This window comes from Arachis ipaensis, chromosome B10, assembly GCF_059453495.1.
Source record: "Arachis ipaensis isolate K30076 ecotype BB chromosome B10, ASM5945349v1, whole genome shotgun sequence".
Lineage (NCBI taxonomy): Eukaryota > Viridiplantae > Streptophyta > Magnoliopsida > Fabales > Fabaceae > Arachis > Arachis ipaensis.
In genome coordinates, this window is record NC_142435.1 from 7,113,091 (window position 1) to 7,131,092 (window position 18,002).

The 18,002-nt window shown below is 40.1% G+C and overlaps 1 protein-coding gene across 1 annotated transcript; it reads right to left on the bottom strand.

Annotated features, from left to right (window-relative positions):
* Positions 1 to 3,303: 3,303 nt before the first annotated feature.
* On the bottom strand, positions 3,304 to 4,257 carry LOC107621592 (basic form of pathogenesis-related protein 1). The gene has a single exon (XM_016323626.3). It carries the CDS (start codon positions 4,195 to 4,197, stop codon positions 3,721 to 3,723), a length of 477 nt encoding a protein of 158 aa, XP_016179112.1. The 5' UTR covers positions 4,198 to 4,257; the 3' UTR covers positions 3,304 to 3,720.
* Between the last annotated feature and the right edge of the window lie 13,745 nt (positions 4,258 to 18,002).

Consider the following 18,002-nt stretch of genomic DNA (forward strand, 5'->3'; position numbering starts at 1 on the left):
AAAAAATAACTAATTTTTTATATTTGAACTCAAAGGTAGAAAGAGTGTTGCTTATTGAATAAAAAGTTGCGAAATGCGAATACACTCAGTTCAGTCTAAATCCAATAAGGTTTGAATGTTTAAAACTAAAAACTATTGTGCAATAAAAACAAAAGATGAAGATTGAATTTTAAAATTTTAAATCATAGTAAAGTATTTGAACTAACTGAACTATTTTTTATTTTCTAAAAAAATATTACTAATTTTTTTAACAAAAATTTGGAGAACCATGACTTTTATCTAAACTAAGCTCCGCCTGAAGTGTTGGCAATTCAAATCTCATTAAAATAAAAAGCGTTGCTAGTGAAGACTTTAGATTTAGAAATCAAGACTCAAGAGGGGTATGGTTATGGAATAGTAAAGTCAACCGGCCGGCCTTTTGAATTTTCATGTCCGTAAATCTTGTAAGCACCCCAAATTAAGGAGTAAATTTTGCCTAGTTAAACCTAAATACCTACATCATCACCAATCAGGGGCTAATTTTTTTATATATAGAAAAAAATTGTGTATAATTCACGGATAATTGGTATGTTTTTTTAATATGGATTTAATTTTTTTTAAATTTTAAGTAACAAAGCATGCCTTTAGATTTCGAGTAGAGAAATTTAAAAATAAGATTTCATAGTGTATAAATAGAGGGTTTAATTTGTGTTGAAATAAATTTTGAGAAAGTTTAGGGTCAATATTTTTATTAAAATTTGGCCAGCACTTAATCAACAAAAAAAAAAGTTAGTAATTCCATATCATTAGATATAATCTTACATCATTAAAAATATTAATAATAGCTAATTAATGGTTAAAAATCATAAAATTTGCTGCCTCTTAACACTCCTCATAAATTTTTTTCTACCGTAAAACAAATCAAAAGGTCTGATTTGCACATTTTAAATTTTTTTAATATTAAAATACAAATTTAAGGATCAAATTTGTATATTTAAAAATTTAGAATAAAAAACTCAAATCTAATCTTTATATTTGGGCATTTAAAATTTTTTTTTGAAAACTACAAATTTAACCTTTAAATTTGTACTTTTCACATGAAAAAAAAAAATACATAAACTCTCCACATTATTTAAAAATACCATTGGAAGTCCAATAACAAAAATAAAAAACGCCAATCAGACCCACTTTTATTTTATTTTTTTCATGGTATCTCTAAATTTGACTGGTTAAACACTAATTTATTGCAAATTTAAGTTTCATTTAAAAATTTATCATTAGTTAATGTGAATTATATTACTGTATGTACAAGATAAGATTTGAACTCTTGATATTTATTTAAACATTAGATATATTAAAGAAATAAAAAAAACAACCAAAATTTATTTTATTTAATATTTATTTTATCAAATATTTTCGCTTAAACATATATTAGTACTCTCCTAATGATTAATTGATTATTCAAATTCCTGAGACTTTATGTGTTGATAAGTTGAGAACCAATAGCATTTGTTGGTGATCCAGACATGGCACTATTCACTTGTGAACACATTTTGGCACCACTCTAACCATTCAGTTTTTTTCAACAACCCAATCCTTCGGTATATAAATATATTAATTTTTAGTACTATATATTCAATATATATACACACACCCACGTCTCTATTATTATGTTTCCTTTGAGAGACACGTATGGCTTCAATGAAAATAATATTACAGGCAATGGCCTGTTTCCATCCAATGAGTTATGCATTGCAACCTCATCCAAATATATAAAATTAAGTTAATTATTAGTATTGTTTTGGAGAACTCATCGACCAGTTAGTGACAGTTATTTTGTTTTGGGAATATATAATGGTTTCAGACTTTCAGTGCATATTCTGCTCTGGGTGCTTACATTTTGTGCTAATAACGTTAAATATTTTTATCAATTATCATTATAAAGTAGTATCAACATAAGATTTCTAGAGAATCATTCACAGCCCCTAAATATAAAGTTTGCTACTTGCAAACGAGTTCGGGATTCAAAATCCAAATTTGATCCATTCTCTTCTTCCATATATCATTTGTAGGGTTCAATTGGAGTTAAATACAGTTACAAATTATATACCATTCAATAGATACTGCTCTTAATAAAAAGAAATAATATATGTACAATTTTATATATATATATATATATATATATATATATAATTTTTTCTCTTTTTCTCCCAGTTACTTTTAATATTAAAATTATAAAATATATAATAAAAATATACACAAATTACAGCTCTTGCATCAAAGCTAAGTCTGATATGTAACAATAATGGAAAAGTATAGAACATATTATCTGTCAATTTATTACCAACAATAATTAATTATTATATTTTAAATATATATATAAAGATACACATCTAGAAAATATATTTATAAAGATACTTTTATTAAATATATTCATAAAAAAGATATTTTTATTAGACACATTCACAAAGATACTTTCATTAAACACAGTTATAAATAAGAGTTGGCAGAAATTGACAGAAATACCGTTGGTAACGTAGCGGGATTGATAAATAATATACGTACTTTACTTCTCCTTGGTCTAACGTGTATTGTTAGATGCCACATTTCACTGCCGTTGGATAGGGATGAGGATTCTAAAGCGAGTGAGTTGATAATGTAATAAAATAAGAGAGTTAATCATTTTTGGAACCTCAGAAGACCTTCTCGCAGATGATTTCTAGTGGGTGTTAAAATAGTTGGATTTAAATATGATTGGAGTTACAAATTAAATAATATTTTTTAGATTTATTATTTTAAAAAAGGTTTATTTTATTATTTTATCAATTTTTTATTTTAAAAAATCTAAATTCATTTGATAGCATATGTCTAACATATATGCCATCAATCAACACGAGATTATATCAGTTATTCATCTCTCATCTGCTGCTGAACCAAAATTATTGAAAAGAAAAATCGTGTTATATATATAATTTTAAGAAAAAAATGTTATTTTAGTTTTTAACGTTTTGGATTTAATTCTAAATGTCTTATTTTAATTTTAAAAAATTTTAAATATTTTATTTTAGTATTAAAATATTTTAAATAAATTTAATATTATTCTAATATTAAAAACTTAACACGAATAATTAATATATTTAAGAGCCAATATTATATTACGGAGAATTAATGATTAATTGATAGGATTTAAACTTTTTTAAAAAAAAAAATTGAGAAGACAAAATATTATAAAAAAATTTTAATTATGTATCTCTAACACAAAAAAAAAAATATATTATAACTTATTAATAATAACGTTATTAATATTCACATCATTGGTATAAATTTAATATTAGAACACGATTCAACCCGTTTTATCCCACACATTATATATTAAAATACACAACATGGATAATTGATTTAGGATAAAAATTTAAGTGTAGTCAACTTCACGTAAAGTTGATAGATGAGAGCCGTTAAATAATTTAAATGATTTGAATAAATTTTCATGTCTCTCAGTTATCAACTTGACGTGAACTTAAATTCCACCTTGATTTAGTGATGGTGAAAACTCATGTGTAATCGACTTCACATGAAGTTGATACCCGATAGTCGTTAGATAATTTGACTGAATTGACTAAACTTTTATCTCACGGCTCTCAGATATCAACTTTACGTGAAGTCGACTTCCCTTGAGTTTTTACCTTTAGTGACATGCATATACTTGATATTATTTTGAGATGAGTAGTGAGCATAGCTTAATCAATAGGGACGTTGGCCTTCAATGTTGCCGGGTGGGTCATAGCTGCAGATAACGAACTCCCAATGGTTGTTACACTTAGCTCTTGCGCACCCAACATGAACCGAATCACGCCACACTATCTGAGTGTAATGCAGGCACTCATCGTTAACGCATGAGTTTGAGTGGTAGTCATAATTTGGCTTCTCCGTCAACCAAAACTTCACGGCGTCAGAGCCCTTCATGTCGCCGTAGCCTTCGGCGATGTTCTCGCCGTAAGGCCCCATGGAGTGTTCCAGGTTGCAGTCCGGGATCCTCTCGTTGGCGTAGCGCTGAGCGTAGGCTTCAAGTGTGTGGTTCCATGAGAGTGGACCCACACCAACCTCTTCACGAGCCTCATTGTGAACTGAAAGGAAGTCTTCAGGGGTATTTTGGGCAAAACATATTGTCCACATGAAGAAGAAAAAAATAAGGGCTAATAAGATAACATTCACATTCATTTTGTTTGCTTGTTTTCCTCTCAATTTCTTTTCTTCTCTGTTGGATGTGTCTGAAGAATTTGTTGTTCAATCTTCGGTATTTATAGAATGAGAATGGTGCGCATTAAGCCATAACATTTTTTTTCTTGTTAATTATTATATGATTGTAGTGGTTGGCCTTATAGTTCTACTTTTCAAGATTCCCTACTGAAAAGGAAGTGGTAACAACAATAGAGAAATCCAGCAACTTAATATTTTTTTACGGTGAAAATTCAGATGAAGTCGATTTTATGTAAAGTTGATATGTGAGAGCTGTTAAATAAAAATTTAGTCAAATAAGTTAAATCATCTAACGACTCTTAAGTATCAACTTCATGTAAAATCAACTGCACCTGAGTTTCTACTTTTTTTTATAGTGTCTTTTGTTTGGTGTCTAACTTTATTTAAATTATTTTTTATAATAATTTTAAAATATTTAAAAATTTTAAACTTTTAAATTTAAAATTAATTATTTAACCTATTTTAACAATTAAACAATATTTTTTAAGAATCATATCAAACACTATTTTTTAATTTCTTATTTTGGTTTATTGAATATAAAACTCGATCGGCTGGAAAAAGTTAACTAGTTAATGGCTTTGGATAGTGGGAGAAAAAAAAGGGAACACTAATTAGATTCAGATACAACAAACAAATATTCATGCATATAAGTATGGTAAAGAATGGAATTAAAGTATAATAATTATAAAAAAATATTTTAGTGTCTTGGTGACTGGTGAGTGTGTATGATCAAAAAATAAATAAAAATAATAATTCATAAACTAGTTTCCAAACTTGATATTAATTATATAGTTTGACAAATCTCTTAGTTTTATAAATAAAGTAATTACATTCAATAATGACAATATTATGCTACCATAATTTCTGAGTCAAAATTATTTTATATTTTCATTTTCATATATGTTAATTAATTAACAACAACAATAATAACAATGCTGTTAATAGCTAGATACTTTAATGCCTTTTTTTCTTCTAAGCACGCACATGCAACTATACTGAACTCAAATTTGTTACCATCTTTTCATTAAAAAAAAAAACGTTTTTTTAATGACAACGTTTTAGTAGAAAATTAAGTTAATTTGTTTCTTTTTCTCTACCGCCAAGAAAAAGGCTGGAAAATATTACGGGCCAATAAATTTAGTAAGAAAAAAATTAAATGGTTCAAAAATATTAGTCACCTAACATTTCTTTTCTGACCTGGTGATTCAGGTGAGTTTTTTTACATAAATAACCTGATAAATACTACAATTTCAATAATAAATTGCTAAAATTTCAATATATATATATATATATATATATATATATATATATATATATATATATATATATATATATATATACACGGACGTACCTAGGTTAGGGAGAGGGGGCATTTGTCCTTACTGGATAATGAAAAATTAATAATAATTATATATAAATGAATATATTTGATTCTATTATTATATTATCTTTGTTTTTATATTAAATTATAAATTATTTTTTTGAAAATTATGTTAAAAAATATTTTGTTAAATTTAATATGCAATTATATATATCGCATTAAATTTAATTTAGTATCAAAACTAAAAAAACTAATAATAGTGATAATTTTTTGTTTAAAATAGTTAATTAATTAATTACTAAACTAATGCTTAGTTTTCCAAATATAAATAAAATTTTTATTTTTTTCAAAAATTAGTTGAGCTAAAAAATATTATTTATATATTAAATAATAAAAAATTATAAGAAACTTAGTTTTAGTTATTTAATATTAATTATTTTTTAATTATAAAAATTCTCAATTTTAATTTAGAGACTTGAAGATTTAAATTTTAAGATAAATAACATAATTTTAAAAAAATTTGACTGATATTGATTGAAATTAGTTGAAAAAAGTTAATTTTTTAATTGAATTCTAATTCATATTCTTTATTTTAACTCTTATACATAATTATTATAAATATAAGTAAAATTATTAGTTTTATATATATAATTTTAATTTCAAAAATTATAAATATTTTTTTTTGTGTCTTTCAAATTATAAATATATTGATGTTTAAAACAAAATTTATTTTAATATATTGTTGCTCTTATTATAAAAATTTTTTGGGTCCGTCATATATATATATATATATATAAAATAATGTTTACGTACATTTTATTAAAGTATGATCACTTCTAAATTCAACAGTAGATAGATTCATGTTATCATGGATACTTCTCTTCTCATTATTTGTATAACATGACTTGGCGACTTGCATTTAGTTAACTAATAATAACAATAATATGAATGTAATTAATTTATCAAATGATATGAACCTACCAATTGTGTGAGATGATGGGGGACCCAATAATTCACATGCGTGCGTCTCTCCATGACTTGACTCCTGGCCACAAATTTCGGCACCCTAGCTAAGATCATTTTTGCAACAGACATACATGAAACATGAAAGTTTTCGTGAAACAATAAGGACGACATGTGAATTATATATCTTGTATTATAAAATAAGAACATAATGTGTACAAGTTTTCACAAGTTCACGTATATGTTTCTTTTGTTTAAGTTAACATATTAATATATTGAAACCATGACATTAAACTAGCAAAACTTTTGCTAATTAGTGATGTGCATGATGTGAGTTGAAAAGAGAAAGTGCTTGTCGTGGAACTGAAGGGACACAAACAGTTTAACGATATTAACGGGTGAGTAGCCTTTCGCCGCAAAGTTTGACTTCAAGAGTTCACGAGACGTTGTGAGAGATCAAGAGAAAATACATTGATAAAGAATATAGAGGGAGAAAAGAGCCAGTGGAAAAAGAAATTTTTATGTTACCAATATATTATAAGATTTAATTCTTCGGTACGTTATTATAATTTTATTAAATTTTTAATTAAATTTTTTTATTTTTTTAATTGAGTCTTTTTATATTAATTTTTTTTAAGCTAATTACTTCCGTAACAAAATGTTTGAAATAATATAATATTCTATTAAAAAAATATATTTTTATAATTGTATTAAAATATTTAATTGAGAACACTTTCATATTTTTAAAATATTAAAAGAACTTTTAACATTTTGTCCCGAAGTCAGAGAATTTTAGTCGACCCTAAATTCTTCTTCGAAGTTCCCATCTGGCCACATTTCTCATTCGTCGCATTGTGGTGTCGTCATTTGTAGCGTTGTCATCTGTGTCGTCGATGTACGGGTGCTCTGTTTGTCCGTCATCAGTGGACCCATTGCCTCGCCTCGCTTCACTGCTGTTTACGCAAATTCTTGAGGACCTGGCCTTTACAGTTCAATATTCTCATCAAAAACCTCAGCCAATGACAACGACTTTAGAACGGTTATTGTTACGGCCTGGCCCAAACTGCTAGCGGGCCGGCCCGACCCGAGCAACATCCGACCCGGACACGTGTCCCTGACAGCTACGCTACAGCTGTGAGGAGGGAGCATCAGGGAAGGTGGGCCTGTTCTTGATGGGCCCACCTCTGACATGGTATATATGCTGCCCTTCTCCCAAGGTACGTCATATACCACCCAACATTTACTCGCCTGCACATTTCACTAACTTGAGCGTCGGAGTGTCTTTGCAGGTGACACCCCCCCTCTACATCCCAAGAGCTCGGGACCCCGCCTACCCTCAACCCAGAGACGTGCGACCAGACGACTTTCCCTTCTTCTTTGATCAGGGTATCAACCCAACCCGTCCGGTATCCGAACTACCAAACATTGGCGCCGTCTGTGGGGATCTAGTCGCCTGGATGGACGTTGTTTTGGGCCCAGGAGAGACAGGCCGCGAGACCGAGCGCAGAGGGGAACCTTCCGCGATTTCTCCCTGACCGCGCACGAGGTTCCCTCCAAGACGTACCACCCGATCTCTCGAAAGACGCCCTTTCGGGGGAACTGGCGACAACCACACCAGAATAATGCAGGAACTACCCCATAGGATGCAAGACTTGGAACGCCGGCTAGCAGACTGGGAACATGACCAGCACACCCCAGAGCAAAGCCACTCTCGTTCTCACTCAAGGAGCCATTCCAGACGCAAAGCCAGCCCTCAGGCTGAATCCGAGAGCGCCGGGGAAAGAGGACGCGCGAGAAGACGCCACGACCCCCTCATCTACACCAGGCACGAAAGGTGGCATACCACGGATCGCGACCACGAGGAGACTCGTCAGGAGGACGACGAAGGGAGAACAACGAGAACGCGGGGACCCGTGATAATGGGAGCGACCCCATTTCACCGTTCCATCCTCGAGGTCCGGCTGCCAAAACACTTTGACAAGCCAACGGACATGAGGTATGACGGAACGCAAGACCCGCTGGAACACCTCATGGCCTTTGAGTCCAAGATGAACTTAGAGGGAGTGGGAGACGAGGTAACGTGCCGCGCTTTCCCGGTCACCCTGGCGGGACCTGCGATACGGTGGTTCAACAACCTCCCGCAGGGCTCAGTGACCAGTTTTGCGGACATCAGCCACACCTTCCTATCCCAATTCACGACTAGAATTACAAAAGCAAAACACCCAATCAACCTGCTTGGAGTGGCCCAGCGGCCCGGAGAGCCGACCAGGAGATACCTAGACCGATTCAACGACGAGTGCCTGGAAATAGACGGGCTGACGGACTCAGTTGCAAGCTTGTGCCTAACAAACGGGCTCCTGAACGAGGACTTCAGAAAGCACCTCACCATGAAGCCGGTGCGGACCATGCAGGAGATCCAATGTGTAGCCAAGGAGTACATCAACGACGAAGAAGTTAGCCAAGTCGTGGCCGCCAACAAACGGCAGTCCTCTTACAACCAAGACCGGCACCGCGGGAACAGAGAAGGACAAAAGGAACACGCCAGGGATGGCGGTCCGAGCAAGGCACCCAGACCGTTTCCTCGTGTCGGGAAGTTCACCAATTACACTCCCCTTACCACACCAATCATGGAAGTTTATCAACAAATCGCCGAAAAGGGAATCTTGTCGAAGCCCCGACCACTAAAGGAACGAACAGGGGGAAACCGAAGCCTCTACTGTGACTATCACAAGGGCTATGGGCACAAGACACATGATTGCTTCGACCTAAAGGACGCATTAGAACAAGCGATTAGGGATGGAAAGCTAGCTGAATTCTCCCACCTCATTAGAGAACCGAGACGACGGAATCGTGACCAGGACAGCGAAGACAGGACTCGGGCAGCAAAGCGACGCCAAGAACCGGAGGGCGACGACCAAGGCCTCACCATAGTGAACGTGGTAACGGCTAGGAATGCGGCACCTAGATCAAGGTCGGTGCATAGGAAAGACGCCAAAGTTCTGGCGGTCTCCTCGTTCTCTGCACGAAGCACGAGGAAGCACCCACCCATTTCATTCGGCCCGGAGGATCAATGGTTCGACGACGTCGGAGAAAGCCCTCCCATGGTCATAACGGCCAGAGTAGGAACCGGTCTCATCAAGTGAATCCTTGTAGATACGGGGGCAGACTCGAACATCATGTTCCGCAATGTGTTCGACGCTTTAGGCCTAAGGGACGCCAACCTACAGACTCACCAGCACGGCGTCGTAGGGCTCGGCGACCACTTCATCAAGCTGGATGGCATAATCACCCTGCCGACCTCATTGGGACAAGGCCAAGGGAGAAGGACGATAATGGCTGAGTTCGTGATCCTACGAGACTCCACGCCTACAACATCATCCTAGGGAGAAAAACCATTAACGACCTAGGAGGAGTCATCAGCACAAGGATGTTGGTAATGAAGTTCATAACTGAAGAAGGGTCAGTAGGATCTGTAAGGGGAGACCTGGAAACGGCAGTCGCTTGCGACAACGCCAGTCTCTCGTTAAGAAAGAAATCTAGGGAAGCATCGGGGGTATTTCTCGCCGACTTGGATGCCAGGATTGACGACAAGCCCAGGCCCGAACCAGAAGGGGACCTGAAAAAGTTTAGAGTTGGGAACACGGAGGAAAAGTTCACGTTCGTGAATAGGAACCTCCCCTATGAATTAAAAGAGCCCTTGATGGAAATGATCAGAGCCAACGGCGATTTGTTTGCCTGGACACCTGCCAATATGTCGGGGATAGACTTCGGATTCATGTCACATCACCTAGCCATCAGACCGGAAGCCAAACCAGTGGCTCAAAGGAGAAGAAAATGTCTCAGGAAAGGGCAGAGAAAGTGGCCAGACAAACGGCCAGCCTCCTTGAAGCAGGGTTTATCCGGGAACTAGACTATTCTACCTGGTTGTCAAATGTGGTCCTGGTAAAAAAACACAATGGGAAATGGAGGATGTGTGTGGACTACTCTGATCTCAACAAGGCATGTCCCAAGGACTGCTACCCTCTCCCCAACATTGATGCATTTGTTGACGCGGTCGCGGGGTACCGGTATCTGAGCTTTATGGACGCCTACTCCGGCTACAACCAGATACCGATGCACCGGCCAGATGAGGATAAAACGGCGTTCATAATGCCGGGAGGGACCTACTGCTACAAGGTGATGCCTTTTGGTCTGAAAAACGCAGGGGCAACGTACCAGAGGCTGATGAACAAAATATTCAGCGATCTTATCGGCAAGACGGTGGAAGTCTATGTGGACGATATCCTTGCAAAAACCGCCCGACCTGACGACCTCATAAGCGACCTGGAGAATGTGTTCGCATCTCTCTGACAACACGGCATGAGGCTCAACCCGCTTAAATGCGCCTTTGCCATGGAGGCCGGAAAGTTCCTAAGGTTCATGATAACCCAAAGGGGAGTGGAAGCCAACCTCGAAAAGTGCCAAGCGATACTCCAGATGAGGAGTCCGGGTTGCATCAAAGACGTTCAGCGGATGGCGGGAAGGCTCACCGCATTGTCCCGATTCCTCGGTGCATCGGCAGCAAAGGCCCTACCCTTCTTCAACCTGATGAAGAAGGGAATAGCGTTTGAATGGACTCCGGCGTGCGAGGAGGCATTCAACCACTTCAAAGAAATCCTAGCAGCACCCCCTGTTCTCGGGAAACCCAGAGCCGGGGAACCACTCTACCTATACCTAGCCATAACAGAAGGAGCGCTTGCAGCGGTGCTGGTGCGAGAAGAAGGGAAGGCCCAACAACCGATTTACTTCGTGAGTAGAGCACTACAAAGGGCAGAACTTAGGTACAGCAAGCTAGAGAAACTGGCACTAGCGCTCTTGATCTCTTCCCGCAGACTACGACAATACTTCCAGGGTCACCAGGTGGTCGTGAGAACGGGCCAGGGGATCCGTCAGGTGCTCCAAAAACCTGATTTGGCGGGGAGGATGATGACCTGGGCCATCGAGCTGTCCCAATACGATCTGAGCTACGAACCCCGACACGCGATTAAGGCACAAGCAATGGCGGACTTCCTAGTGGAAGTAACCGGAAATCCAACCGAGGACACAAGCACACGGTGGAAACTCCATGTGGACGGAGCTTCCAACCAGACGTCCGGAGGTGCTGGGATCATCCTAGAAAGCCCAGCCGGAGTCATTTACGAACAATCGGTTAAGTTCGAGTTTCCCGTATCAAACAACCAAGCAGAATACGAAGCCCTTCTAGGGGGCTTGGTTCTAGCTCGGGAAGTCGGGGCCACAAGGTTGGAAGTATGTAGCAACTCGCAGGTTGTCACCGCGCAAGTAAATGGAAGCTACCAAGTCAGAGACTCGCTGCTACAAAAATACTTGGAAAGGGTCAAAGAGCTGAGCAAACAATTTGAGGAGGTCACGATCCAACACGTTCCAAGGGAAAGGAACACACGAGCAGACCTCCTATCCAAGTTGGCAAGCACAAAACCTGGAACCGGCAACCGCTCCCTCATTCAAGGCATCACGAAAGAGCCCGCAGTTGCTCTACACCTGACCAAGATGAGCCCCTCTTGGATGGACCCCATCACCGATTTCTTGAAAAACGGCAAACTCCCCGGGGATGGGAAGGAAGCCAAAGCGTTGGGAGGCTGCAAAGTACACGGTCATACAGGACCAGCTATTCAAAAAGGGACTCAGCCAACCTTTGCTGAAGTGCATACACCCCGACCAGACAGACTACGTGCTCAGAGAAGTCCATGAGAGATGCTGCGGCCACCATATCGGGGGCAAAGCCCTAGCAAGGAAGCTCATCTGAGCTGGGTATTACTGGCCGTCAATGATCAATGACTCCAGAGAATTCGTGAAAAAATGCGCTAAGTGTCAACAGAACGCCAACTTCCACAGAGCGCCAGCTTTCGAGCTGAGCCTACTGACGTCCTCCTGACCTTTTGCACAATGGGGAGTCGACCTCTTGGGGCCCTTCCCGGTTGGCCCAGGGCAAGTCAAGTACCTCATAGTTGCCGTCGACTACTACACCAAATGGATAGAGGCTGAACCGCTGGCCAGTATATCCTCATCTAATTGTAGAAAGTTCATGTGGAGGCAGGTGATAACTCGGTTCGACATCCCGGAAATCGTCATTTCGGATAATGGGACGCAATTCACTGACAAGAAGTTTGCAGAGTTTCTCACCGGCCTGGGAATAAAACAAAAGTTCTCCTCAGTGGAACATTCCCAGACAAATGGACAAGTGGAGTCCGCAAATAAAGTCATCCTGCTAGGCCTCAAGAAGCGTTTAGATAGCAAAAAAGGCGCATGGGCCGATGAGCTTGCCTCGGTCCTCTGGTCCTACCGAACAACCAAGTAAAGCTCCACAAGCAAAACCCCCTTTTGCCTAACATACGGGGTCGACGCGGTGATACCTGTGGAGATTAGCGAGCCGAGCCCGCGACTACTTTTGATGGGAGTAGAAGAAGCGGTGGAAAAAGACCTGGTGGACGAGGCCAGAGAGATGGCCCACTTGTCGGAGGTAGCACTGAAACAAAGAATAGCCCTACGTTACAATACCAAGGTCCTCAGAAGGGAGTTTGAGGAAAGAGACCTCGTCCTGTGACGAAACGACGTCGGGCTACCAACCCCAGGAGAAGGAAAGCTGGCGGCAAACTGGGAAGTTCCCTACAGAATCAGAGAAGTGCTTGGCAAAGGCACCTACAAATTGGAGAGACTCGACGGCAAAGAAATCCCGAGAACATGGAATGCAGGTAACCTGAGGAGGTTCTATTCGTAGCTTGGGTACACCGGTCAAGCGGCCTGACGAGCTAGATAACCATTTAATTTCCAGTGATTTACTTTTATTAAGTGCCTACCATGTTCATAAACTTGTTTAGCTGACGATTAATATTTACTTGTCTGAATTCTCCCATCTACTATTCCCCAATATGTATCCCACACCATCGCGTTCTTCAATGGCAAACTGGGACTGATCACCCCGGGAGCCAGTCGAATCATAGCCATAACAAACGGCCGCGATAATAAGACCAAGACGGTTTCAACTAAGTTACCAACACAAACGGCAAAACGGACACAAGCAATAAGTCCACACCGAAAAAACAGTAACAAAACAAAATACTACTAAACAGCAAGAGAAAAGCGATAATTATAAGCCGACCAGGCGACCACTTAAGTATAACAAAAGTAAACGGTCTCAACAAGTGTTCTACAAATCCACATAAAAAGCGCAAGTTACAAGAGTTCACTTTCGGGGCATGTCAACAATCTTGCCGTCCTGAACTGTTTTGAAGACTCCGATAGCCGACGTGTCGAAGTCTGGGATCACGATCTTCACTTGGGCCTTGAGAGCCTCCTCGGTCATAAAGATCGCGTTCTTTCCCTGCTCCCTGACTGCCCTATGTTTCCTTTTCAGCTCTTCGACCTCTGCTCGTGCAGCCTCAGTCGACGAGACGGCCGCGTCACATTCCTTCTCCATAGTGACCACCCGACCTTGCGCGGCATTAAGCTGGCTCTCTAGAGTCATCTCCCACTCGGTTAAACAGGAGACGGTGGCATCGGAGACCTTCATTTTTTCCTCAAAGGACGCAGCCTTCTCCTCGGCATTCTTGCGCCCCTTCTCTGCCGCGGCCAGTTGTTCCTGAAGCTTTTCCACCTGGACCTTGAATTCGTTGTTGGCCTGGGCAGCAGTATCGAGCTTCCTTCGCAAAGCCTGCATGCCCGACAACTCGAACTCGGCCTTCCGAGCTATCACCGCTCCGCAGAGAAGGGTGCAGTACATCCACCTCGCCTGCCCCGCGAGTTCGGTACTAAGAAAGTGATCCTCCGTACCGAGAATCAGCTGATTATCAATAAAGGCCCCAGCATCGAAATTTCCCTCCATCACGGTGAGAGTACCTTTCGGGCTGGAGGATGCCCTCTGCCTCTTGGGAGTAGGGACAAGCTTCAGATTATCATACTCCCGATGGGTAGAAGACGACTGCCCAATACCGGCCGTCTCCTCGGGAATAGGAGAAGCTTGCATCCCGGCAGAGTTCTTGTCGGACATCTCGGTGTCCCGAGGCGAAGGTACAGCTTGATCCTCCTTCTCCTCGGTGGGGCCTTCCGGCTTCCCGGCAGCCTTCTCGTCAGCCTTCTCCTTGTCGCTATCCTCCAAGAAGGTCTTAACTAAACTTTCGAGCCCGGTTACCGAAGCAGACATCTCCACTGCAACAGAAATAAATACGTCAGTTGTGAAGTTGGCAATAACAAATTAAACGACAAACAACACAAAAGTAAGACAAAACAGCTCACAAATATAATTCCTAGCGACCTCCCGTTCACCCATAAGGAGGTGGGGGTTCACGGGGTTCTTTCCAAAGACCACCCACAACACGTCGGCAATTCTCTTATTTACGGCGGACATCCCCTTATAGGTCACCTTAATGAAGGTGTTGGACCCTGCCCCGAAGCTCCAATACGTCGGGATGAGGCGTTCCCCCTCCAACGACAACCAAAAGGGATGGCGACCTTTGACAGGACGAACCTTGAAATACTTGTCGTTGAACCCATGATAAGAGTCCTCGAACAAGCCAAATATCCTACGACCCTGAGCAGATCGGAAAGATAAGAACCCTTTCCTCACTTTCCTCTCCTTGGAAGGGTTGGTTAGGTTGAAGAAAAAGAGAAAGACGTCCACAGACACCGGCAACTCGAGATATTCACACACCATCTCAAAACAGCGGATAGAAGCCCAACTGTTTGGATGAAGCTGTGACGGCGACACGGATATCCAATTAAGAAGCGCCATCTGGAAGTCGGAGAACGGTATGCAAACGCCCACCTGGGTGAACATGGCTTTGTAAAACCAAATCCAGTCGGCAACCTGGGAGGAGTGGAAATTAATCTCATACCGCCGTTCGTTGGGGGCAGAAACGAAGACGTCATAATTGGCCTCCTCTTCTGTCCCCCCACATAGGTACTCGGCTTGCTGGAACTTCGTCAACTCCTCTTCATCCATCTGATTTGGCGAGTCCTTCACATCCTTAGTCACCCAGGCGTAGGGATCGTAATTCGCAACAGAAGGAGAAGCCCAGGAAACGATGCGAGGCATACCTACAGTAGGGGTACCACTCCGTTAGTCTATGAGGACGGGAGTCCAGAAAAAGCCTAGAAACTATGTTTGTCCTATTCAACAGTTAAGATCAAGCATGGGTAAAAGTCATCTATCATGCAAGCTACTTAAAAACCTACCCTGGAATGGTACCCCTCCCCTAACGCATCTACTTGACACTAATGAGCCATCTACCAACAAGAATCAAACAAAACAGCAAGAACACGGAGCAAATACAAGCAACAAACATACAACAATGAAGCAGAAAAGAGAAAAGATCAAAGATTACCTGAATTGGTTGCGAAAACTGAGAAGGAAGAAGGAAAGATGCACGAGGATCCTAGAACAATGCTCTGAGATTTTTTGAGAGGGAGATAGCAGGGAGATAGTAGGAGCAAGAGTGAAAAGGGAAAAATCAAAGCAAAACTGTTTAAAACTGCCACCCAGGAAGTGCGAAAGACCTGGGGGCAAAATAGTCTTTGCACACAGGGTTTTCCAACCCATTATGAGCATTAAATACCCCGCGCGAAGAACGAGGCAACAAGCGGTCGTTCCAACAACAAACAGACACGCACGCAAGAGGCACGTCCCCCCACGGACGACCGACCTAGCGACAACGCACGAAAGGAGAGATGACACGCCATCAACGATCCTCACGGTCGTTACCGGCGTGTCGGGGGCACTGTTATGGCCTGGCCTAAACTGCTAGCGGGCTGGCCCGACCCGAGCACCATCCGACCCGGATGGTCGGGTAGGAGACGCTCTGTCGCCGACCCGAACACGCGTCCCTGACAGCTACGCTATAGCTGTGAGGAGAGAGCATCAGGAAAGGTGGGCCTGTCCTTGATGGGCCCACCTCTGACATGGTATATATGGGGAAGGTCCTGCCCTTCCCCCAAGGTACGTCATATACCACCCAACCTTTACTCGCCTGCACATTTCACTGACTTGAGCATCGAAGTGCCTTTGCAGGTGACACCCCCCCTCTACATCCCAAGAGCTCGGGACTCCGCCTACTCTCAACCCAGAGACGTGCGACCAGATGACTTCCCCTTCTTTGATCAGGGTATCAACCCAACCCGTCCGATATCCGACCTACCGAACAGTTATCAAAACTGTAAAATCGCAAGTGGAGTCACGCTCAGATCTCACACGGCCTTGTGTGGTGGTCAAAGACACAGGTGTGCGTTTCATCCAGGCACTCATAGCGTGCGCAGAAGCGATTCAAGAAAGGAAGCTTGACCTCGCTGACGTGCTCGTGAACCATGCATCGTTCCTCGCGTCGCAGCAGGGCGGTACAATAAGGAAAGTCGTCACTAACTTCTTCCTGGTGAGTGCTCGCGTCGCCACACCGCACCTCCATCCCTCCCTTGCCTCCAATTTAATTGATTGTAGGTGGAAAGTCAATTTCTTAAAAATATTTAATTCTGATCACTAAATGTTTGACTATATTAGTCTTTAGTGAAGTTGAAGACTTGAACTTTAGCTAGTTCTAATATGAGAACATCATCATGTCTGAAGTAAGAAACAAATTAAACTTTGATAAGCCATTTGAGTTCATGGTGAAATTTTTAATTTCTCTAATGTTATATTGTATTTCGAACTCTATTATTTTTTGTGATACATTATTGGTATCAAATTTTTTAATATTAAAATATAATAGTACTGTTTAAATTGTATTGATTTGCACTCCAAATATTATGTAGTTATTGAAAATGACTTCCTTTTTTTGTCCAATATTCTAATATTTTTTTATACTGTAGGTGAAGTTCCATATAGTGTAGAGAAACTCTTTTTATTAGTACTCTCTTTTCTTTAACTATCAAAATTGTTGAGTTGGTTAACTTTGTGCCATCGATCAAAAGAAACCGAGTTGTGGGAAAAGTTGAGCAGATTACAATGTGTGTTGGAAGAGAAAAAGTGGAAAGTAGAAAAATCTCAGAGAAATATGAACCTATGATAGATAAAAGACAGGAGTATATAAGTAATTTCATAATTCATTAACGATTTTGACGTTTAACGTTAAGAAGTACTGACGTAGCGGAAATTGGCGAGTTAAGAAATTGTTATAAGAGATACGTTGCAAGTACAGTTCTTAACCAGCCGAAAATCCACTTATCAATTTAGAAGGGGTTGTCACAAAATTAAAATCAAAATACTGGGAGTATGAATCCCAGGTCGTCTCCCAACGAGTTGCAGAAAGGTGTGCTATTTTATTAATCAGATGTTTTCTAAAATGGTTTGAGTTGATAAACAGGAAATTAAATTAGAGAAATTATGTAATTTGAATAAAAACCTTGACTGTGAGTAGATTAGTTGGAAGCCCTATCCTTGATGGAGTTCTCTCAAGATTAAAATGATAATTGAAGGTTGTTCTACTTAGTTATCCTTTAC

Coding starts and splice junctions, on each gene's coding strand:
- LOC107621592 (XM_016323626.3), bottom strand. CDS start 4,197: ATGAATGTGAATGTTATCTTATTAGCCCTTATTTTTTTCTTCTTCATG.